The 24,169-nt window shown below is 45.5% G+C and overlaps 5 protein-coding genes across 5 annotated transcripts; 1 reads left to right on the top strand and 4 right to left on the bottom strand.

Moving 5' to 3' along the window:
• Positions 1-92: 92 nt before the first annotated feature.
• C8R40DRAFT_1037900 (Alpha/Beta hydrolase protein) lies at positions 93-1,464 on the bottom strand (the record flags this gene model as incomplete). Its single annotated transcript, XM_046223707.1, has 4 exons — positions 93-628; positions 676-1,148; positions 1,206-1,289; positions 1,355-1,464. 4 exons carry the CDS (start codon positions 1,462-1,464, stop codon positions 93-95), a joined length of 1,203 nt encoding a protein of 400 aa, XP_046089771.1.
• A 1,215-nt stretch (positions 1,465-2,679) lies between these two features.
• Positions 2,680-3,618, bottom strand: C8R40DRAFT_1067083 (uncharacterized protein; the record flags this gene model as incomplete). Its single annotated transcript, XM_046225858.1, has 1 exon — positions 2,680-3,618. One exon carries the CDS (start codon positions 3,616-3,618, stop codon positions 2,680-2,682), a length of 939 nt encoding a protein of 312 aa, XP_046089770.1.
• A 146-nt stretch (positions 3,619-3,764) lies between these two features.
• C8R40DRAFT_1219343 (uncharacterized protein) lies at positions 3,765-4,868 on the bottom strand (the record flags this gene model as incomplete). Its single annotated transcript, XM_046233251.1, has 5 exons — positions 3,765-4,098; positions 4,267-4,313; positions 4,429-4,460; positions 4,701-4,803; positions 4,847-4,868. 5 exons carry the CDS (start codon positions 4,866-4,868, stop codon positions 3,976-3,978), a joined length of 327 nt encoding a protein of 108 aa, XP_046089769.1. The 3' UTR covers positions 3,765-3,975.
• A 592-nt stretch (positions 4,869-5,460) lies between these two features.
• Positions 5,461-6,559, top strand: C8R40DRAFT_1067081 (WD40-repeat-containing domain protein; the record flags this gene model as incomplete). Its single annotated transcript, XM_046225857.1, has 4 exons — positions 5,461-5,857; positions 5,916-6,027; positions 6,079-6,358; positions 6,413-6,559. 4 exons carry the CDS (start codon positions 5,461-5,463, stop codon positions 6,557-6,559), a joined length of 936 nt encoding a protein of 311 aa, XP_046089768.1.
• A 16,412-nt stretch (positions 6,560-22,971) lies between these two features.
• C8R40DRAFT_1090641 (uncharacterized protein) lies at positions 22,972-23,274 on the bottom strand. Its single transcript, XM_046227485.1, has one exon. The coding sequence runs from the start codon at positions 23,244-23,246 to the stop codon at positions 22,980-22,982; it is 267 nt and encodes an 88-aa protein (XP_046089767.1). The 5' UTR covers positions 23,247-23,274; the 3' UTR covers positions 22,972-22,979.
• Between the last annotated feature and the right edge of the window lie 895 nt (positions 23,275-24,169).

Here is a 24,169-nt window from a genome sequence, read left to right as displayed (position 1 = left end):
CAGTCAAGAACGCAAGAACAAGAAAAAAACTCTTTCTCGCTAATATTTATGAATTGTGATCAAAATACCTGACAGAAACCTTGAATATGAAACTACGAAGCAGCGACCCAAGTAGCTATCGCTTTTAGCGTATCGATACGCTCTGTTTCATCTTGCGGAAAAGCGACCCAATCATGCGAAGCATCAGGAGGACAATACCAGCGCACTTTCCCCTCTCCTGGCCGAACCCCATCACCTTCACCTAAATCACTAACCATTCTTTCTTTCAAAGAACAAAGCATATCATAAAGCACCTCAGCACCTCCCGCCGCGATGAATGTCCTTGGAAAACCGTGAAAATGGATCTTCATTTCAGGGTTCCGTGACCCGGGTGATATCATTGGGTTGGTTTCTGCGGCTTTGAGACCGTGCGGACCGACGAAGGAAATGACGGCGCGTGCTAAAGTCCCTCCATCCGCGAGGTCAATAAAGTCGGATTTAGCATTGTCAAGCCAGGCATTTGGGGGTTTGAGGTCTGCCCAGGCTGAGAGCAAGAGCAGAGCGCCAGGTGGAGAAGGAAGGCCTGAGTTTTGGTGCTCGATTAGGTATCTAGTCAATGCAAGAGCTAGATTTCCTCCAGCACTGTCCCCTATTGGTTGATGAGACAATTGTTACAGATGGTGATGGAATATTCACCTTCAAGAATTATATCTGCAGGATCGAATTTGACAATGTCGACGAGATAAACATATCCCGCCAAAGCATCGATCAAAGCCGCAGGAAATGGGTTCTGTGCTCTCACCCCTTCCCCGGAAGAAAGTCGATATTCGCAAGAAAAGACACGATGGACAGAGTCAACGTGCTGGAGGAGACCTCGAGCGATAGCTGCAGTCATATCCGAAGGATGAGCAGAAAAGGTGATATAACCACCTCCATGGAGACTGTAGATAACTTTTTCTCCAGGCATAGGGGGAGCGGCGATGTCGATTGTTGATCCTTTTTTGTGTTGCCAGTAACCAGGAATTTCAGTGGAAATGACTTGGGATACGTTGGCCCACCTCTCCAGCTCTTCTTTGACGAGTCCTGGGATGGGGGGGATCCAGACGCCATTAACTCCTGTGCCGGGGGTGATAGCCAGATGATTTGGTGTTTTCCTCAAGGGTCCGATTCTAAGGGAAAAATCATTAGATTTTGATACGAGTCCCGGATTTTATATGAAAACTCACATAGTCGTTAAATCTATCATATGGCGCACCACCTTAAGCTTGACAGATTTTCTCATCGTCCAATGCGGTCTAGGACGCCATGACCTGCGAAGCAAGTGGTTATTGAGCCGCACAGAGCACAGCAATAGTAGGGTAGTAGAAGTGCATACCTGGGGATTGAAGTGAGAACCCATATTGGAAGTCGTATTAACACTGTGCTGATGAGCTGGTAGATCAAATAGAGGCCTTTGAGGGGCTGAAGTCTTAATAGCGAAGCCATGTATACCGTGAGTTTACTGATTCAGTTGATGAGGGAGGGAACCTTTATATGCTCCTCCTACCGTCCGAGATGTGATCCCAATGATCTCATACAAAACTGCCATTAACACGGTGTCGATGTAGGATATTCAATATCCAACCTCCACTGGCAGAAGGTATTGAATTAGCTATGCATTAATAGAGATTCATCAAGTTCACGAATGTGATTATTTTGAGAACAATGTCAGCGAAAACACGATAGATCAAGGAAGGAAGAAGTTGTCCAAGATAAGAACAATCATGGTCAACGTACAGAGACCGCAGCGGGCGACGGGTAGATTTCTGAGCATGAAAGTTTACCGACACAGGTGACGCAGCGCAGATTAATCAATCTTCTCATTTCTTCAAGTTCCAGTGCGCCCGATGTGTACTAGGTATGTCAAGCTAGCGCTCGGAGACGAGCATGGAGCTTGAAATTCGCCTTGCCGTCAATCGAATACTCTGATTGGGAGAATTGAAAAGGAATAGCAAGTGAGGAGCGATAACTTCCGATAAGCTGGTTGAAATCGTACAACGCTGCCTCGTGAGCACGTGAACATCAATGTGAGGAATTGAGAACTTATAATTAGAAGAGGCGTCATCTAGGAATCGGATTGCCGTGTGTTAGTGTCCAATATCCTGTGTAGTCCTAGGTGCCAGTCGTGACCATACGCGTAAGCTTGAAGGTATTCGAAGGCCGTGTGCAGAGTGAATAGATATTATAATATTATTTGGCTGAGAGGTTGAATTAAAGTAAAAGGAGGACAAAAACGAGCGTGGTATGAGATACTAGAAGTAAATATTATATGTTCGTGAAAGAAAGAGAAAAGTTTATCATCTGTACATTACCTGCGCCGCAGAGCAGGAACAGCGAAGCCTGCTGGTGCCGCCTGCTATCAATCAATAGTAAACAGCAACAAGGATATAAAGGTTACAAAGCCCATCAAGTACAAAATGAAGATAGAGGAAAAAGGAGAAGACATGAACAAAAAGATACAGTTCATACAACTTACAAAGGCAAGAATGAAGGATAGTACAATTGGTCTAATGCATGGAAGTTGATGAAGAAAAAAAGTTGCGATTGAGTTTGTGGTTCGCCAATGTCCAGATGAGGGCAACCCAGTGACGAAATCAAAAATTTTGTTTTTGGAAAAGGACCAGCCCTGTTATGATAGAAAAAGGGCACAATGCTTCAAGCTTATGCAGCCTTCAGCCCCCGTAGTCGATTCATAACCTCATCCATATCCTGGCGATTCCATTCCCCGCTCCACCCTGCCTGTTTCCGATAAGTCCGTTTTGATTCATTCAAATGGCCCGGCTCGGAGGCAGTAGAGCACGAAGAAACAGCAGAGCGGATGGTGTCGGAGGATTTGCGACCGCCGGAAGGAGTGAGCTCGACGTGACTCGTCGTGTGAGGTTGGCCGTGACGCTTTCGCATCATTCGCCGAGCAACGAACGAAGGTGACGGAGCTCGTAGCGACGCGCTACGGGACATCGTGGTAGGTGTCTGCGGAAGTCTCTTCATTCGCAAGGGAACGAGAGTCTCTTGGGTATGGCGAGAAGGCTCTGTGGAGCCATTAGCGGTGACCGTTAAGTTTGCAAGAGCAGAAGCTGCTTCAACAGAGGTGCTTCGAGAGTGGGAATGATGCAGTTGAGAGTTAAAGACCAACTCGGGAGGTATATTCTCTCCAAGGGTCCGAGTAAGTTTTGCCATGCGCTTCCGGCGAGTCTGTAGTGAATCATCCAAAGAGTCATGATCGTCACGATATGAGCTAGATGAAGCGATGTTGGTAGATATAGATGTCGGCGAAAGCGGTGATGTAGGACCCGCGGATGACCTGGGAGATGAGAAAGAAGCAGGGAGAGACTGTAAAGATAACACGAGTGGGCGAGGAAGAGCTTTGGACTTCTTCGGCGCGTGTGTAAATCGAGGCGATGAAGAATGGTGCAAAGAGATACTGGGAGTATCCCTATGATTTGCCGAAAGATGCTGGCCAAACTCGGATGAAGAATTTATTACGGGTGTGGTGCCTAGCATTTTACCCAGTTTCCGCGTCGAGCGCATCAGGCGTAAACGCTGAGATGGTGTAAGTTCATTTGTGGTAGGAGGAAGAACTGGATATGAGGATGTGGACATCATTTTCTGATGAACAACGGAGAAATACAGAGTAGTGAAAGGTTGATAGAAATTGGGGAGGTATCACAGCCGTCAGAAAAGAGGAGAAAAGAGACGGAGTGAAAGTAGAAGACAAAGGCTTTGATTATATGTTGCCCAGGATAACAATAAGAGCGTGGCCGTGGTTAGGTGAGAGAACAAAGGTGGCTGGTTATTGTTCGTTTATAGGACAAAGGAGCAACTAAAAGTACGTAATCAAACGTAACCGTCGCTATCTATGCCGGATCAAACATCCGTCGTTCTGGAAACAGTCACCGTCGGTGCCTGAGGGCGACGTCTGTCTCCGTGAAGCACGTTCTAATTTTTATTATGTATGTATTACTCAAATTCAAATGTCGCCTGCGTCGGGGCGTCGGGGCATAAGGCGCAGCTGCACCCGCACCCAAGAGTACCGTGAAGCGGAAGTGGGTTCCGCCGACTATAGCCGTTCCAACTTTTCGACTAACGAAACATCATGTCATGAAAGGCATCTTGTCAGGTAAACTCCTTCTACATTCTGTGTTTCTGGTGAACGTTGCCGTCCTCATGACTCAGGTATGTCAAAGCAACGTTAACATTTAACATACCAATCACCATTATGTGAATGTGAAGGAGAAATAACATGCTTACTCGGGCCTCGATATCGTCAGACAACAAATTTACGAGCGCAGTTCGGTCTAGACATCAAAAACCACCTATCACAAGCAAGAAACATGGAGAAAAGCCCAGAGCAATATTCGCAATTGTGAAAATCGAGCGCTGCTTGTAATCTTAGTAGGCCAAGGTACCTACAAATCTGATCAGGTTTCACTGCCTGCACCACACTACAAATAGCTTCGAATTCCAAATATTATTCCGGTATTGATGAAGCTGTAAATCGTGAATGAACTGTGTAATGAACAGCAGTGCGGAAATAATTATATGATTATGGGTACAAGGAGGTCTTTCGAAGATGAAATGTGATACATATGATCAAGAGCAGATCAGGAGGCTCAGACTGGAGCTGTTCTCACCTATGATAACATGCCAATCACCATTATGTGAAGGTGAAATAAGATGCTTACTCGGGCCTCGATATTCTCTGGATCTTGGCAAACAGCAAATTTGCAAATGCAGTTCCGTCTAGAAACCAAAATTCTATCCGAAGTTTATCGAAATTCGGAAAGCCTGGAGCGATTGCAGATATGAATTGAGGAGTAGGACAAGGTACCTACAAATCCGGTGAAAGCCATCATTGTACCGCCATACTGCACTATGTAGTTTCGAGTTCCATTATACAGTGATCGGTGGAATGAACCCGGTAAGTATACTGATGAAGCTCAGTGCAGAGGGCAGTTGAATGGTTGAATGTTGAATGAACTGTATAATGAACAGCAATGCGGCCATAATTCGGAATATATGGATACAAAGAGGACTTTTAATGGTGAAATGTGATGATCAGAAGAAACTTAAAGCGAAGAAGAGTGGTAACAGTTCTCATCTAATACGATCAGTATATACGCCCAACTATATGTATCCACAGTACTATTTAGCCATCAAGATGAGGAGGCGGAACCCACTACGAGACAACAAACCCGCAGTCCCAGCATAAACATGTATAGACATCATGTAGCCTTAGTCCTTCTAGGACATAGATGAATGCCATACATCGCTACCCGGTATAGAGTCGTCGGTGCTGAATGCGAGGTGTGCGCAGGACTGCGCAGGATCGTACATAGCGGACGAAGGATGAGTAATTAATCTGGCAGGTGACCAAGTTGGGCAGGATGAGCCATCGATTTTTTCTCTTGATCATCATTAGCTTGATCTGCTGCGCAAGCATCGATGGAAATATCTAATGGTTCGGTCCTTCTCGCCTCTCCGAACCTGGCTACGGCTTCTTCAGTTCTCCGAAGTAATATCATCAGCACTATCGCCTCCGGAGAAACATACGTTCTCAGTCTCGCAAACTTTGATGGAAAATATGCTGCAATGAGTTCTGGCTCAACATCTAATCCTACAAAGAATGCGGCAAACAACAAAAACACTACGTGCCCAATCTATCTATACTCTAAACAAACACTCCAGAGAGAACAGACACTACCAGGACACGAAATTTCTTCAACGTTCATGCGTTCGGTTGTTTCTGTAGCAGGTTCGGGTCGGCCTGTCCTCGTTAGCTCTGGGAAGGACGGATCTGTGAGAGTTTGGGATGAACGAAGTGGTGGATATGGGATTCAAAGTGTGTAGAGTCGACCGCTTGGGATGGATGCTGGTTTGAGATATATTCATCGCTTCAGTGACCGACTTGAGTAAATCGCGTGCATTCTTATCGTTCGATGTCTCTCTGGATGGGTATACAGTGGCTGCTGGTACAGAACTACACGGTGATGACGTCTCGGTGTTGTACTGGTATGTATCTTCGTTCAACTCCTGATTATCACTCGCTTAAACGGAGGGTAGGGACCCCCGTCAACCAGCTGCTCCGCTTCGAACACATAGCTCGACCCACTCCGATGATATCACCGTTGTACATTTCTCTCCGAGCACGCCTGGTGTGCTCCTCACTGCCTCATCTGATGGTCTGATCTCACTTTCCAATTCTGAAGAGACTGATGAGGATGAGGCAGTGGTCAATGTTGGTAACTGGGGATGTAGCGTCAGTCAGGCTGGATGGCTACCTGATGGGTCGCGGATATGGTGTGCAAGCGATATGGAAACCTTTAGTACCTGGTCGGAAGAGGTACGAGCAACGACTTTTGAATTGTAACTTGATAAACAGACTAAATTTTCGTAGCTCGATTTACTCCAATCGCACGATATTCGTGGACCATGCTTACATAGTGGACCGAGGACATGGGTTACGGACTACCTAATCACTGCGTCTCCATCTTCCCCTTCTGGCGATAGTAGCTTGGATGTCTTCGTTGGCTCCAACGAGTAAGTACGTTATCCCTGGCTTATAAAACACAATAATGACCATTTGTTTGAGGATGGTATGGAGAAGTATGGAGATGTTCAATGGTAAGTCTTTGCAGCAGATTCTGAAAGGCATATGACATGAATTCCTCACCATTATCTGTTATAACAGCCCTAGATTTCCCAAAGAGTGAAATAAGGCGACGTAGGAGTGAAATCACAGCATTGGCAGAACGAGCTATGAGAACTTCTGCAAAGGTATAGTCGGTACCCATATCCATTGAGGTAAGCAAATACTGATTTCCATGCTTGGTTTTTGGTAGTGGACCAATAAAATTGAAAGACCAAACATCACCAGTGTGCACTCAAGGTAGAGGAAATATTGGCTGGAGAGGAATATTGTTACATTTCACAAATTGGCAATGATTGCAAGTGCGTACTGTGTATTCCATCATTTCTGTTGAGTAAGGAACCCAAGCACATATTCAAAGGCTTTCCGACATGGCATTGATGCCAAGGTGACTAAAATCAATATGGAGAGTTTTGACAAGCTCTAGGGCTTCACTGACTGAAGTTAGTACTATGACAACCTGTGATGCAGTTGAGTCTTCAGGACTAATATCCTTGAACAGGTGTTGTCCACTTACCAAGTATCTACCATCAGTTTGGGGGTGAATATCTGAGAGTAAGTTGGTTCAATATCATTCCAGGGTTTTGAAGATGGCTGATCATTCTTCAGGATTGAATTCCAGTGCAAAGAGGGGTTGATAGTTAATGTCGGGATTATTGGGAAGACCATCTCGACGAGACAAAGCATCTGCAGCAACCTGAGCAGATCTGGGGCGGTAGATGATTTTCACATCAAAATGAGCAACATCATTATGAAAGTGAATGAGACAACGACCAAGATGTTTTTGAGTAAGGAAATACTTGAGAGATTTGTGGTCAGTGCGAACAACAATGGGTGATCCTTCAATGTAGGCTTGCCATTTCTTCAGTGCATGAACAATGGCTAACATTTTGCATTCCTGTGCAGAGTATCGTTGTTTGGTTGGTGTCATTTTTTGGGACTCATATGCTATTGGCTGTAAATCTCTTTCCTTGAACTCAAACCATTTGTCTGACTCACTATTATCCCTCCCATTGTTAAGATCTTTGAATGCAGTGATTGACTGTTGAAGAACTGCACCAAGGCAAGTACCAGAAGTGTCATCATCAATAACAAAGACATGCCAAGGGGTGGGATGGATAAGGACTTGAGTGTCGGTGAGGTGTTTCTTGAGTGTGTTGAAAGCGGTCTCACAATCTGAAGACCACTCAATTGCTGAACCCTTTTTAGGAGCCCCTGAGAGGAGATTTGTCAACAGTAGCGCGATCTTTGCAAATCCGTATACAAAATAGCGGTAGTAACCAGTGAGGTTCAAAAAACCACAGAGTTCTGTAATCGTTGAAGGTATAGGCCATTCCGTGACCGCTTTTACTTTGTCTGAATTAACCTGAATACCTTTTCCAGAAACATAATGACCAAGGTACAGAAGTCCGTCCTCAGCCCAAGTACATTTCTCAAGATTGAGGATGAGATCCTCTCTTGCTAGAGCAGCGAGAACGAGTTCAATGTGAGTGTCGTGGTCATCAATAGACCTTGAGTAGATGACAATATCATCAAGGTAAACCATAATGAAGTCATCAATATAAGGGGCAAGAATGTCGTTCATCATATTCTGGAATGTAGCCAGTGCATTTGTTAATCCAAAAGGCATGACATGGAATTGAAAATGGCTATATCTGCAGGTGAAAGCAGTCTTGGCCTTATCTTCCTCAGCCAAACGGACTTGCCAATATCCCAATTTGAGGTCAAAAGTCGTAAAGACAGTAGCGTCATAAAGATTTACATAACATTCATTTATACAAAGCAGCGGATATGTATTCATTTTCATTAGATTGTTTAGGGCTTGAAGATCAACACAGGGACGAAGTGTACCATTTTTCTTTGGGATAAGCAAGATTGGAGCAGATCAGGGAGAAGTCGAGGGCTCAATAACACCTTCAGCCAAAGCTTTGTTAATAAACTTTGATTTCGAGGTTTTCATGGGGGGAATGAGGGCGTCCTTGGATACAAACAGGCTGTGCATTCCCGGTATCAATGGAATCTACCCAACAACAAAGAGGTGGGTATCCTACCTTGTTCTGAAAACATTTCAGAAATATTTTCATTGCCTTTTCTTTCAATTTCTGACCAAATGAAGTTCCTTTAGGCCAGTTGTCATCAAAAATAGGAGTCAACGGAGGGGTAGGAGTTGGATAATCAGGTCGAGGGTCAGGATAAGAACTAGTAGTATTGTCAGTATCTGCCATGTCAAGGTCAGTATGGTGGTATAGTTTACTGAGAGATGTCATGTCAATGTCTGATGAGTAAGTGTATTCTTCATCTGGAAGTTCAGCGTACCCTTTACTAATGTTTGATGGATATGCCTCCTAAATGTTCGAGAACTGGGGTAAGTCCTGCATAGCTTGAACTCGTACCACTTGCTGAATTTTAGGGCAGATCATTTCGAACGTATTGTTAGCCCAGTCAAAGAGGACCTCATGTTGTGCTAAGAAGGAATGTCCGAGAAGAAGGTCATATTGAAACCCTGAGTTCTTGTCAAGAACATAGGCTAAGGTTGTCTCCTTGACAGTCCCAATCTGGATGGTGAACTGAACAAAGCCTTTAGTTGTCATATTGTCAAGTCCATGCCTCGGGCCTCCATTCCGCCGCTCGGTATTCCGAAGATCTACCTTTATTGTAATCTCTCCTTATTGTTCTTTCTCGCTACACATACCCTTTCGTTCTAGTCCCTCCTTATTGTCTTTTACTTTACCCTGCAGGTACTACTCGTATAGCTCCTAGTAGTTAGTCTGGCGTTCCACACTGATGCGCCGCTCCGTAGATATAAATACTGCCTGTACGCTACTGTAGTTCCTCAGTTTAATTATCAACTTAGATCTCCCTTCTCAACCTAGCTCTTCTCTAAGTCTTCAGGCTCAACGCCTCGAAGTACGTTCTACTCGACCTTAGGACTTAGACATTCTTTGGTCCGCTCCTCATCACCAGCGTTACCGCCGCTCCGACTTGGCTGCTACTTAGCTCCTCTCTCTATACTCTCGATCTCCGGGGACTAACGGCGTAACGGCGGTGTTGTTAATAACTTCACTACTGTCCCACTCATCTTCCGCACTTAGACACCTTGTGGCCCTGGCACGGTTACATGGTGTACATGATCTTAACAGTATAATTAAACTCAATCCGTTAACGTTGTACTGACATATCATTTTTTATGCCTCCGAAAACCCAAGCTCAATCTAGAGCTAACTCCGAAGAAAATACTTTCTTCACTACAGCCCAATCATTTGCCCCTTTCTCCGAATCTATTTCTGCTATCGGTCAACCACGTCGCTGTAATCGCGGTTTCGGTCCAGCTACAGTTCCTACTACGTCGACTCTTCCTGAAGCCATGGAAGAAGAACAGCAATTTGAGTACAGCACTTTGTACACCGGTGACGGACAACCTGTCCAAGTCTTGACCCCTCGCCGCGGACAACCCCCCGTGGTCGCTCCGGCTCGGGGCCGTTCAACTACTCAAATTGATTCTCCAATTCTCCAAGCCATAGCCCACTGTACGGGGAAACAACCCCAACGTAGAGCTGCTTCAGAATCTCCTCGTGACCCACCTCCTCATTTCGATCTGGAAACTGGCGATCACGATGATCAAGACTCGACCCCGACGATCCGGGTGCCGACAATAACAACGACGATCTGGATGACGATTCCGGCGGTTTACCGCGTGGTGAGCCTGGTGACCCCAGTGGACCTGGTGGACCTGGTGGACCCCGTTCTCCTATCTCTCCTGACATCCCCAACGAGCAACGTGCTATGTTGGAACTTCTCTCGGGATTCAAGGGTTCCATTGAAACCCTCGGTACCGTTCTCGCCGCACTCAGCCGTCCCTCTGACAGCTCTGAATCTAAGAGCAAGGTCAAGGAGCCAGAGGTATTCGACGGTTTGGACCCCCGAAAACTCAAGACGTTCTTCATCAATCTCGCCCTGGTCTTCAATGACTGTCCAAAGTACTTCACCGACCAACGGAAGGTGAATTATACTCTTTCCTATCTCAGTGGGTCAGCCAAAGAATGGTTTGTCCCTGATATTCTCGACTCGCTGCCAGCATGGACGTCCTCCTTCAAAGCTCTGGTTAAGGAGCTACAGGACAATTTCGGCGTTTACGACGCCCAAGGCAAGGCCGAGGATTCTCTCGGTAATCTGAAGATGAAGGAAACCGAGAACATCCGGAAATACAACATCCGGTTCAATACCCTGGCTGCTAGTACCAACTGGGATTCTGCTGCCCTGAAATGGGCCTATGGACGAGGTTTAGCTGAACGTATCAAGGACAAAATGGCGCGTTTGCCCGAGCTGGCGACGCTCGCCGATTATCGTCAAGAGGTTCTTCGCATTGACAACCGTTATTGGAAGCGTGAGGCTGGTAAGCCTTTTATTGCTCGGAACCCGAAAAAGGGTTCCTCGGACTTTAAGACTGGTTCTACTAACCAGCAAAAAACAACTCTCAGCCATCTGGCTCTTCGGCGCCGTTCACGCCAAAACCTAAACCCTTCTCTGGTGGTAAGCCCCAGAACTCTTCGAATTCCGGCCAATCCGGCGGTCAGCGCCCCGCGTTCAACCATCTAGGAGCAGATGGTAAGGTACTTCCCTCCGAACGGGAAAGAAGGATGAAGAACAATCTTTGTCTCTTCTGCGGTGGTAAGCATCAAATTGCTGACTGCAATAAGCGAAAGGCCCGAGAGTCGAAGGGCCGTGCTGCCGAGGTTGAAGAAACCCCCAAAGCAACCATTGAGGTTGTTGAAGAGGAATCGGAAAACTAGTCCGCAGCTCTTGTTCCCCGGTGACACGCCTAAATTTTGGCTAGACGTCTATGCTGTGAATTGTGACATTTTCACGTATAGATTTGTATCAAGAGGACTGTAATTGAGACCCAGATTGACAGTCAAAGTCAATACTGAATCAGTCTAATAAGTTGAAGGGACCATATACCCATACTACCACAAGTTGGTTAGTTTACCCATCCCCGATACTACCTTCGGATGACAGTCTACCTGTTTGTCAAGCAGGATTATACCAGACTCGGACTACATCCGAAGGATGACCATTCACGTATGACATACCAAGGGTATTCTTATTGGACCTTACACTTGCAGGAGTTTGGAAGAACTTACTCAAGTGACCATGAACCAAGGATTGACTCGAAATGACTTTCTAGAACTCAGGAATTATCAAATACTCCTTCTAGAACGAGATCATGCATTAACCTAAAAGACTGCGGTTTAGTCTAATAGACCAATCAAGTTGCATGGTTGAGGAAAATGACTAGAAGAATGATCGAAGTACTGCGAGGCTCCGAAGACATATCAAATGAATGTCAAAGAGTCCTGACGTAGAAAATATTGAAGAATGCAATTAAATGAATACTATGCGTAACTCCCTTGATAGAGTATAGGCACAATGGGTGTCTATTGAAAGAGAGAAGCAATTAGTTTAATCCAGATGAATCAGATTGATAGGATTAGAATCAAGGAGAGCTGATTTGCCTCCGGACGAGGTGACAAACGATCGAAGTAAGTGTTGAACAGCAATGACAGTTGAACACTATTCGAGTCATTCTCTAAAAACAATTAAATTAAATGAATAGTGAAGTACCTACCTATGTTTGGAGGTATACTAGAATCTTGGAACCAATATGGACCAAATAAGGACATGTAGATTCAAATTAAATGGTATCTGACTGAGTGTAGAAGTTTCCTTGCGGTTCCGAACGTTTATTGTATTAAATTAATTGTACTGTGCGACTCTATATCCTGTATGTATAAATAGCAATCCGATGTATCTGGAATACAAGTGATTTTGGGACGACGTTGCAGTGCTAATCCGTAAAAAGGAAAGACACACTCCCGCCAGACTGAAACCTCTTCGCTAGCAGCCATTCGGGCCCGGCACTTGTGAGTATAGGAATGTCGTGTTCTGCTCCTTGTGACTGCGAGAAGTATATCCAGTTGTTGGATATTCTTCGAACTTAGGATCAGTCGTTGGTCTTAAGGGCAAATCACACTGTGTGGTTGTGCCAGCACATAGTTCTAGCCCTCCGTAGGGGTCTGTGTGTTTCGGTTTTAATTTACTTTGATTCAAACCCCCAATTCTTGATATACCCAAATCAATACAAACCAAAGCACAAATCGTGCTGAATCTACCTTGATCAAAGGAATATATTGAATCCTTAGAATGATTCAAATTGATTGATCAAAGCTTCTTACTTAGCTCTCAAAGCTTTGCGGAACCTTTGCCAACGCTACCCCTTGCTATTAAATAAATTTGATAGCAGTGAACTCGCATATTGTGTATTAGATTGGTTGGTTGGAGTGCCCATTAGATTCCTTCCTTTCTCTTTCACACAAAAACGAGGCAAGCTCATTACCGGTATGAAACGGGAGCTGCGTTAATCAGGTTCGTACCTCACCTGGGGAGTTATATCTCAACGTGTCCGCTCTTTCTTCCATTGAACAATCTCTTGTAATATCTTTAACTACTGAATTTCCTTTATCCGATTCGGCTGCGCCGGCCGAACCTATCTCTGCTCTTCTCAAATTTCCTACTCTTGTTGATTCTGGTTCTACTGACTCTTTCATTGATACTCGTTATGTTTCTCAAAATTCTATTCCTACGACCAAAATTTCTCCTGTTAATCTTCGTCTTTTTGATGGTTCATTATCTTCTAAACCCATTACCGATATGGCGAATATCGCCGTTCGGTTTCCTTCTGGCGAGCTGCTTCTATTACCCTTTTATGTTACTCATTTAGATTCATCCTGTAAAGCAGTATTAGGTTACAGTTTCTTATCCCGCTACAATCCGTTGATTGACTGGGCATCTCGAAACATTACATTCCGTAACACTTCACATCTTGATTCTCCACAGACGTCTGTGCCTTCTGCTATCAACCCCTTTGTTGCAAAGGTCGCTGTTCCACTACCGGAACTTTCACTGACAATTCTGGAAACCCCTCCTGGGGATTCACCTCGCTCCCGCTCTTGGACATTACGGGCTAAGCCCCTTTCGTCTAAATTTCCCTTTGAACCCATCTATTCCTATCCTACGGTCTCTCAATTCGCTGCTCAACTGGAAACTCCCGAGGTCGACATTGCACTCATCAGTGCTGCAGTCTTTAACAGGGCTTGCAAGGACGCTGGTATGGAACCTATTCTTCTTCGTGCTATCCACTCAGAAGTCGCGGCCCGCGCCGCCGACCGCTCTTCCACTGCTCCTACTGTCCCTCCACTTCATCACTCTATTCCAGAAGAGTACGCCGAGTTTGCAGACGTCTTCAACAAGATTGCTGCAGATTCATTACCTGAACACAGACCCTACGACCTGAAGATTGACTTGAAAGAAGGCGCTTCGCCGCCTCTCGGTCGAATTTATCCTATGTCTGAAAAGGAGTTAGTCACCCTTAAAGACTTTATTGACAAACAACTGGCCACTGGCACCATCACCCCATCTTTCTCGCCTCACGGCGCTCCGGTACTCTTCGTTCCCAAGAAGGATGGAAAACTTCGGCTTTGCGTGGACTTCCGCGGTCTCAACCGCATCACCAAGAAGGACCGCTATCCCCTGCTGTTGATCTCGGACCTCCTCGATGCTCCGAAATGAGCCAAAATCTATACCAAATTGGACCTCGCTCACGCTTATCATCTAGTCAGAATAGCAGAAGGTAATGAATGGAAAACCACTTTTCGAATGCACTACGGCTCTTACGAATGGAAGGTTATGCTGTTCGGCCTTACGAACGCACCAGCTGCTTTCCAACGTTTTGTTAATGACATTTTCTCTGACATGCTAGATGTTTGTGTCATCGTCTACCTCGATGACATCCTGATTTACTCCGACACGCCGGAGGAACACCGAGAACACGTCAAGGAAGTTCTTCGGCGATTGCGGAAACATCGGCTTTACGCCAATCCTGACAAATGCGAGTTCAATATGGATACCGTTGAATACTTGGGTTACATTCTTTCTCCTGACGGATTGACCATGTCCAAAGAGAAAGTACAGACCATTCTGGAATGGCCTGTTCCTAGGAAGGTTAAGGACATTTAGTCCTTTTTGGGTTTTGCAAACTTCTATCGTTGTTTTATTTATAATTATAGTGATATCGTTGTGCCGATGACTCAGCTTACCCGGAAGGGCGCTCCCTGGATCTGGGACAATGATTGTCAAGAGGCCTTTGAAAACCTCAAAATTGCTTTCACTTCTGCGCCTATTCTCGCTCACTGGGAACCCAATCGTCCTATTATCGTGGAAACCGACGCTTCCGACTACGCCATTGTGGCGATTCTCTCCATCCAGACTGTTGACGGTGAAATTCATCCTTTAGTGTTTCTTTCCAGAACTCTACAAGCTGCAGAGCTCAACTACGACACTCACGACAAAGAGCTCCTTGCCATCTTCAAAGCTTTCAAAGCTTGGCGCCATTATCTGGAAGGTTCCGGCGATCCGGTGGACGTCATCACCGATCACAAAAATCTTTAGTATTTTTCTACTACCAAGATTCTCACCTGTCGACAGGTCCGTTGGTCAGAGTATCTCCACCAATTCAACATGGTAACTTGCTTCCGACCGGGGAAGCTTGGTGAAAAACCAGATTCGATAACTAGACGCTGGGACATCTATCCCAAAGAGGGGGATATCGGCTACGCGCAAGTCAACCCTCACAACTTCAGACCTATCTTCACTAATGAGCAACTCACTACTTCTCTTCGAGCTACCTTCTTAGAAGGACCGATGCTCCGAGCCTCTATCATCATGGATATCGAGGTGTTGCATCAAGCTATCATTCTCGCTCTTCCGAAGGACCCGAGCTCCGTCGTTGGTTTGGAACTTGCCAAAGATCCTTCCAATGAACGTTGGAGGTTAGGTAGTGATGGGTTATTACGCCTTGATGACCGTATTTATGTTCCGAATCACGGCGACCTTTGCCTTCAAGTTCTCCGCTACTTTCACGATCACCCACTCTCCGGCCATTTCGGCCAGAACCGCACTCTAGAAGCTGTACGTTGTCAATACACCTGGCCCAAGGTCAGAGACTTTGTTCGTGACTACGTTACATCCTGCACTACTTGTGGTCGCAACAAGCCCCGCCGTCATCGGCCTTACGGCTTGTTGAAACCTCTGCCGGTTCTGGTCCGACCATGGGATTCCATCTCTATGGACTTCATTGAGCAACTGCCAATGTCGAATGGCTACACAGCTATCCTAGTCGTTGTGGATCGATCATCCAAGCAAGCTATTTTTATTCCAACCTTCGACACCATTACTTCTGAACAATTAGCTGAGCTTTTTGTTATTCACGTTTTCTCTAAGCATGGTGTTCCTAATCATGTCACTTCTGATCGTGGTTCCGAATTTGTTTTGGCGTTTTTCCGGGCTCTTGGTAAAGCGCTCTCCATGGAACTGCACTATACCTCTGGATATCATCCGGAAGCCGATGGGCAGACCGAGCATGTCAACCAAACTCTCGAACAGTATATCAGGATCTATTGCTCCTATCAACAAGATGACTGGTCGCCTTTACTTCCGATCGCCGAGTTCGCCTATAACAACGCTCCCAATGCTTCCACAGGTATTACTCCGTTCTTTGCTAACAAAGGATACCATCCAAATATCACTGTTCGGCCCGAGGTCGACATGAAGTCTGATCTAGCCAGAGACTTTGTCGTCAATCTTGATGAACTCCACGCTTTCCTTCGAGAGGAAATCCTTTTAGCTCAATCCCGTTACAAGGAACAAGCTGACAAGAAAAGAATCTCGCACCTGGAGTTCCCGATCGGCTCCGAAGTATTTGTTTTGGCTAAGCATATTCAATCTACTCGTCCTACTGAAAAATTCTCTGAAAAATATCTTGGTCCTTTCAAGGTCATCAGTCGACCTGGTACTTTGTCTTACGAGCTCAAGCTCCCGGACTATCTTTGCCGGATTCACCCGGTCTTCCACGTCTCACAGCTGGAGCCGGTTACGCCGAACCCGTTCCCGAATCGTACTCAATCTCCTCCACCTCCAATTGAAGTTGATAGTGAAGAGGAGTACAACGTTGCCAAAATCCTTGACTCCAAGCTAGACAGAAGGTATAAACGTTGTCCTCTACGTTACTATATTTGGTGGGCCGGTTACGAAGGTACCGACAATGAATTCTCTTGGGTAGCTGCTGATGAATTACATGCTGACGAACTGGTACCCGCTTTCCACGCTCGATACCCTTTGAAACCTGGACCTTGATCACAAAAAATCATTTACTTCCTTTCCCCGATTCCGCCGAGCTCCGCCAAAGTTTACTTTGTGCGTTTAGAGGGTAAACATGATGATAGCAAATTGAGTGTTTACTCCTCTCTCTTAATTGTTTATCTTTTTATTCAATTACTGTTTCACTTAATTCTTAATTACACTTAAACTACTAATACTTCAAACTAATTACTTCTTACGCCGCTTCGCGGCCCATTCGCTTTCCGATTTCAAATCGTGTTAACAATTTTTTTATATATACTTATACAAGAAGCAAAAGGAAATATAGGTAGAGGGAGCACGAGGTTACAAGAAGATTACAAGAAGAGGCCGAAGGGCAGATGTCCAATGTCCGTGTCAAGTCCATGCCTCGGGCCTCCATTCCGCCGCTCGGTACTCCGAAGATCTACCTTTTATTGTAATCTCTCTCTTATTGTTCTTTCTCGCTACACATACGCTTTCATTCTAGTTCCTCCTTATTGTCTTTTACTCTACCCTGCAGGTACTACTCGTATAGCTCCTAGTAGTTAGTCTGGCGCTCCGCACCGCTGCGCCGTTCCGTAGATATAAATACTGCCTGTACGCTACTGTAGTTCCTCAGTTTAATTATCAACTTAGATCTCCCTTCCCAACTTAACTCTTCTCTAAGTCTTCAGGCTCAACGCCTTGAAGTACGTTCCACTCGACCTTAGGACTTGAACGTTCTCTGGTCCGCTCCTCGTCATCGGCGATACCGCCGCTCCGACTTGGCTGCTCCTCAGTTCCTCCCTTCTCTACTCTCGATCTCCGGGGACTAACGGCGTAACGGCGGTGTTGTTAATAACTTCACTACTGTCCCACTCGTCTTCCGCACTTAGGCACCTTGTGGCTTTGGCACGGTTACACGGTGTACATGATCTTAACAGTCCGACGCTACTCTACTCTGCCCTTTCCTTTCCTTTCTCCGACCGGGCCTTCTTCGGCGCCGGTTCATCGTCCTCCTCTTCTCCTTCTTCCTCCGATTCCACTTCTTCCCCTTCCTTCTCCATTTCCCCTTCCATTTCCTTCTCTTCCTCTTCATCACTATCCACTGCCCTCCTTCTTTTCTTCGATGGTGCCGACGGCCCGGCCTCCGGTAATTCAGGGGGCGAATTCCTTCTCCTGTTGGCATCCATTATCAACCACTCCAACTTCCGGGTCATGTGGCAATGGTACGTATTCGCCTTGATCTGACTGTCCTGGAGTTGACGGTTGACAGCGAGCAATTGAGCCATCTGGCTCTCAAGGACGGCTATCCGCTCACCAAGCGGATTTCCTCCTCCCTCTCGCTTCAATGTCGAGGGCCGCCCGGAGTACGAGCACCGCTAACGAGCTTGCCTCGTTTTTGTGTGAAAGAGAAAAGAAGGAATCTAATGGGCACTCCAACCAACCAATCTAATACACAATATGCGAGTTCACTGCTATCAAATTTATTTAATAGCAAGGGGTAGCGTTGGCAAAGGTTCCGCAAAGCTTTGAGAGCTAAGTACGAAGCTTTGATTAATCAATTTGAATCGTTCTAAGGATTCGATATATGCCTTTGATCAAGGTAGATTCAGCACGATTTGTGCTTTGGTTTGTATTGATTTGGGTATATCAAGAATTGGGGGTTTGAATCAAAGTAAATTAAAACCGAAACACACAGACCCCTACGGAGGGCTAGAACTATGTGCTGGCACAACCACACAGCGTGATTTGCCCTTAAGACCAACGACTGATCCTAAGTTCGAAGAATACCCAACAACTGGATATACTTCTCGCAGTCACAAGGAGCAGAACACGACATTCCTATACTCACAAGTGCCGGGCCCGAATGGCTGCTAGCGAAGAGGTTTCAGTCTGGCGGGAGTGTGTCTTTCCTTTTTACGGATTAGCACTGCAACGTCGTCCCAAAATCACTTGTATTCCAGATACATCGGATCGCTATTTATACATACAGAATATAGAGTCGCATAGTACAATTAATTTAAAACAATAAACGTTCGGAACCGCAAGGAAACTTCTACACTCAGTCAGATACCATTTAATTTGAATCTACATGTCCTTATTTAGTCCATATTGGTTCCAAGATTCTAGTATACCTCCAAACATGGGTAGGTACTTCAATATTCATTTAATTTAATTGTTTTTAGAGAATGACTCGAATGGTGTTCAACTGTCATTGCTGTTCAACACTTACTTCGATCGTTTGTCATCTCGTCCGGAGGCAAATCAACTCTCCTCGATTCTAATCCTATCAATCTGATTCATCTGGATTAAACTAATTGCTTCTCTCTTTCAACAGACACCCATTGTGCCTATACTCTATCAAGGGAGTTACGCATAGTATTCATTTAATTGCATTCTTCAATGTTTTCTACGTCAGGACTCTTTGACATTCATTTGATATGTCTTCGGAGCCTCGCAGTCTTTCGATCGTTCTTCTAGTCATTTTACTCAACCATGCAACTTGATTGGTCTATTAGACTAAATCGCAGTCCTTTAGATTAATGCATGATCTTGTTCTAGAAGGAGTATTTGATAATTCCTGAGTTCTAGAAAGTCATTTCGAGTCAATCCTCGGTTCATGGTCACTTGAGTAAGTTCTTCCAAACTCCTGCCAGTGTAAGGTCCAATAAGAATACCCTTGGTATGTCATACGTGAATGGTCATCCTTCGGATGTAGTCCGAGTCTGGTATAATCCTGCTTGACAAACAGGTAGACTGCTATCCGAAGGTAGTATCGGGGATGGGTAAACTAACCAACTTGTGGTAGTATGGGTATATGGTCCCTTCAACTTATTAGACTGATTCAGTATTGACTTTGACTGTCAATCTGGGTCTCAATTACAGTCCTCTTGATACAAATCTATACGTGAAAATGTCACAATTCACAGTATAGACGTCTAGCCAAAATTTAGGCGTGTCACCGCACCTTTGCGTCGTGGCAGGGTTTACAAATGATAGAGCTCCTCTTGCCAGCCTGCATCTGACAAGAGATTTTCTTGCTCCCTCATCGTTCGCAGGGAGCTCTGTCGTCGTCGTCATCGTGGTCCCCGCCAATAGGCTACAAGCAGGAGTGTTAGTATAAGGATATTGTGGAAGGCCTTCGGTACTCACCTGGGCCTTGGCCTTGCCTTTGCCCTTCTCCTTCCAAATTTCTACCACCACCGAGCTTCCTCCTGGCGAAGAGCCCCGTCGACTACCAGCGGTCGCCGCCTCCGCCATTACTCTCCGCTGCTCCTCCAACTCCCGCACTGCTGCCTCCTTCTTCCTCGGCGCTTCCTCTGCGGCCTTCCTGGCTGCCTCCTCCTCGGCTTTCTTCTTGGCCGCCGCCGCCGCCTTCCTTGCCTTCATCCAGCGGACCTTCTCCTCCGCTCGCCGAATAGCCTCGTCGTCGACAGGTTCAGAGGGAGGCAGGTTGGTGGGTCTTGACCGCGAAGGGCCAGCACTGGTGATGGTCGTGGTGGTTTGAGTACGGCTGCCGGACATTTTGTGAACTTGGGAGTTTTTGAAACTTGGACCTTATTGGCAGAATTCTGGGCCTTTTATATGGCAAAACTGCGCATGGACCAGCAAAAATTTTCCCTCGAATTGTACTCGGCTTACGGTGAACCAACGGATAATTGCCGGTACTAATGGGATATAAAATTTTTCTCTGGTGACTAATAGTATTTTCCGATACTAACGGCTTTCGAGGGCTCAAGCCTAAGAGGGGGATACTGTCAAGTCCATGCCTCGGGCCTCCATTCCGCCGCTCGGTATTCCGAAGATCTACCTTTATTGTAATGTCTCCTTATTGTTCTTTCTCGCTACACATACCCTTTCATTCTAGTCCCTCCTTATTGTCTTTTACTTTACCCTGCAGGTACTACTCGTATAGCTCCTAGTAGTTAGTCTGGCGTTCCACACTGATGCGCCGCTCCGTAGATATAAATACTGCCTGTACGCTACTGTAGTTCCTCAGTTTAATTATCAACTTAGATCTCCCTTCTCAACCTAGCTCTTCTCTAAGTCTTCAGGCTCAACGCCTCGAAGTACGTTCTACTCGACCTTAGGACTTAGACGTTCTTTGGTCCGCTCCTCATCACCGGCGTTACCGCCGCTCCAACTTGGCTGCTACTTAGCTCCTCTCTCTATACTCTCGATCTCCGGGGACTAACGGCGTAACGGCGGTGTTGTTAATAACTTCACTACTGTCCCACTCGTCTTCTGCACTTAGACACCTTGTGGCCCTGGCACGGTTACACGGTGTACATGATCTTAACACATATGTCCTGCTCCAACTATCTCCCATGGCTTAACCAGGGCAAAGTATTCTGCATCGATATAGGTCGCAATATTGTCGTGAATGTAGTTGTCATTAGCACTGGTGTCCAGGATTATTTCAGCCTCCATTGATTTGGTTTTTTGAAAGTGATGAGGTCGTCCACTAATTGTCGCAGCATAAACTGGCAGGGTAGATTCTTCACTTCCCAAATCAACATTAAAGAAATTGGCTATTAGAGGATTGGAGGTAGGTTCAGTTTCAACACTGGCAAGGAAATTGTTGACATCTCTCTGTGTGACCTTTGACTTCAGATTTGCAAGTCATCCTTGAAGGTGATCAAGCTGAGTGGGTTCATCTGCTCTAGGTTGTCTTATGACATGAGGTTATCGATGTGGATCCCCTTAGGCAATATAAAACATTGGATAATGGGTGTGATTCTCTTGAGTTATAGGCAAAGTCCGAGAGGTAGATACATTGCGTTCTCATTGTCTTCGAGGTTGATGACAGTCCCTAGTGTAGTGCCCCATCTTGTTACAGTTGTAACATTGGAGCTTCAATCAATTATTGGATGCTGGGGCTGTAGCAAAGGCATCAAGATCCATTGGTGAGTGAGTCGATGTGGTGGCAGTAGGAGCAGCAGTGGAAGGAAACATTGAAGATGTAGAGATGTTGGTAGAGGATGGGGTATTCCTATTCCAATGAGGATCTGTGGTATGGCCAGTGTTCATATTCAAGTTTGCTCCTGAGAAACACTTGTAGCATTCATATACTCGAGCAGAGTCATAGACTTCTGCCATATTTGAGGGATTCGCATTAGAAATGTGGAAACAGAGCTCCGGAGGGAGGCTTTAGAAAAAATGAAACTTACAATCACCAAAGGTCATATCTGTAGGGGAAAGTTGCATTTCCAGCTTTTGAAAGCAAGGAATGAACTCAGAGACATTACCTTTGTAGTTGCAGTCGTTCAAGCTATTCCGAAGTTCATCCATTCAGGCTGGATTATCAAATTGAGTACGAAGAGCTTGCTCTATCTTGTCCCAGGTGAGAGGTTGGTCACTATTTTCCTGCTTTTTGGCTAAGTACCAAGTTTGAGCAGCATCCCAAAAACAACCACTTACAATAACTCCCCAGTCCTCCTGAGCAATGTGAGTGGCTTTCAGTAAGTCTTTTACAATCAAAATAAAGGCACAAACATTTTCATCAGGATGACCTCAGAAAATAGGGAGTTCTGTGCGTAAGGGAGCTCGAGCTGTAGCAGAGGAGACACTTGGTTGGTTGGTGTAAGATGGGACATAGCATCTTGAAACGCTGAGGACAGTGATTCAGTTGAAACTCATTGCTGTTGGAGTTTGGCAACATGGCCTTCGCTTTCTTGAAGACGCTGAGCAATATTACTAAAGATTGGGGCAATGACCTTGAATGCCTCGGCAGTCAGTACTGCGCGAAGCTGATCTAGAGTTACGTCGGGCATAGTCAAATGGTACTATGTGGATTCGAAGTTCATTGGGATGTTCTGTGTTTTGTAATGTCACGACTAGATAGGGTGGTTCTCTATAGAGAGGTACCCAAGTGAGTATGGGAATTTGTTGGGCTAGCAATATAAACATACAGTTGAGAATTCCAGTCTTGATGATAAGCGGTAAAGACGTCAAGTAGATAAGAGACCCTTCACTTTGCAAAGTGAAGTATCTGTCTGTTCAATTTCGGGCTTGAGTCCGGTTGAGCGATCAAAAGGGCAGAGAGAATTCTGTCATCTATTTGCCAGTTCCTACAATACTTTATACTACTTTGGGCTATCTAGTTTCGGTACTGTAGAAATCTACCAAAGATATGAAGATAGGATAAGAGAGTACAAATAAGGCAATAGGTGAAATTTACAAGAATCATGAGGACTTGGAAGAACTCTGAAGAATCGGCTAGAAGGTAAAGTGAAGTCATAGAGAACTTCATAGAATAAACGGAAGCTAATATACAAGTCATCTGTGAGCTAAAAGATATGACTGGGAGGTCAGAACCGAAATAGGAAAGGTGTTGGGATGGGCTAGATGCCGAGAATAGGATCATACAACAGTCCAGTCATGTTCCAACCCCTTCTCCTGATTCTGCTTGTCTAGTTCATTCCTTGTCTTCTCATACTGGGTTAGGATCTCGTCGTCACTCAGATCGTCCACATCAGAGGGTTTTAGAGCGAGAAGGGGCTTGCTTTTGGAAATAACAAAAGAAAGAAGTATATCCAAGAGATCAGCTGTGAGGCATAAGAATGTGTAGATCAAACATTTAATCCACAGCTTCGGCGAATCCATAGACTTTTTCTGGGCAGCCGAAGAGCGGTGGCACAGTAGAAAGTAGAGCCCATGCCTATTTAAATTTTAACAGGTCACATGACCACTTCACCCGAATCCACATGCTTGGTCAGGCTTGGTCCTGCTTGGTCTATACTCAGAGAGAAGGAGCAATGGAAACAACTAGGGTCGGAGCTCTTTGAAAGCTATAAAAGCTACAGTGCTTCCAATCTATATCCTTAGAATAACAGACTCACCCATGGTATGACAGAAATATATTACGTCACCTTCGGATCGGAGCACGGATCATTATTCAATTTGCAATTTTTCTCATTTCGGATTTGCGCCCTGGTCTAACTGGTCTTCCCGCCATTATTGTCAACTGTTTCTTTCTCTCCTCGCTGAGCACGGATCTCGCGCTACAAGTTTAGGACAGATTCACGACAGCTCTCACGAACTGCTTGTTTCTTGCTGAACACCTTAACCTTTTCGAACTACCTTGGGTCTGCTGCTACTCAACTCTTTCGAACTCAGGCCCGCTCCCCACGAAAGTAGGGTAGCCACTGGTAGCCACAGCTCGTCAGACGAGCGTAGCTTTCTCATTCAGGACATTGGTACGTTAGCCGCAGCTTGCTTGCCAGTCGTACTTCACTTACTCCTAATGTTCTACATGCAGGATTACCTGTATTGTCAAGTTGGACAAGT

The sequence above is a fragment of the Lentinula edodes genome, assembly GCF_021015755.1.
Source record: "Lentinula edodes strain Le(Bin) 0899 ss11 chromosome Unknown C8R40scaffold_6, whole genome shotgun sequence".
NCBI lineage: Eukaryota > Fungi > Basidiomycota > Agaricomycetes > Agaricales > Omphalotaceae > Lentinula > Lentinula edodes.
The sequence above is the reverse complement of the archived record's forward strand: the minus strand, read 5'-3'. Positions and strand labels throughout refer to the sequence as shown.

Bases quoted from the DNA above. Each gene is read 5' to 3' on its own strand.
- C8R40DRAFT_1090641 (XM_046227485.1), bottom strand. From the start codon at position 23,246: ATGATCCTATTCTCGGCATCTAGCCCATCCCAACACCTTTCCTATTTC.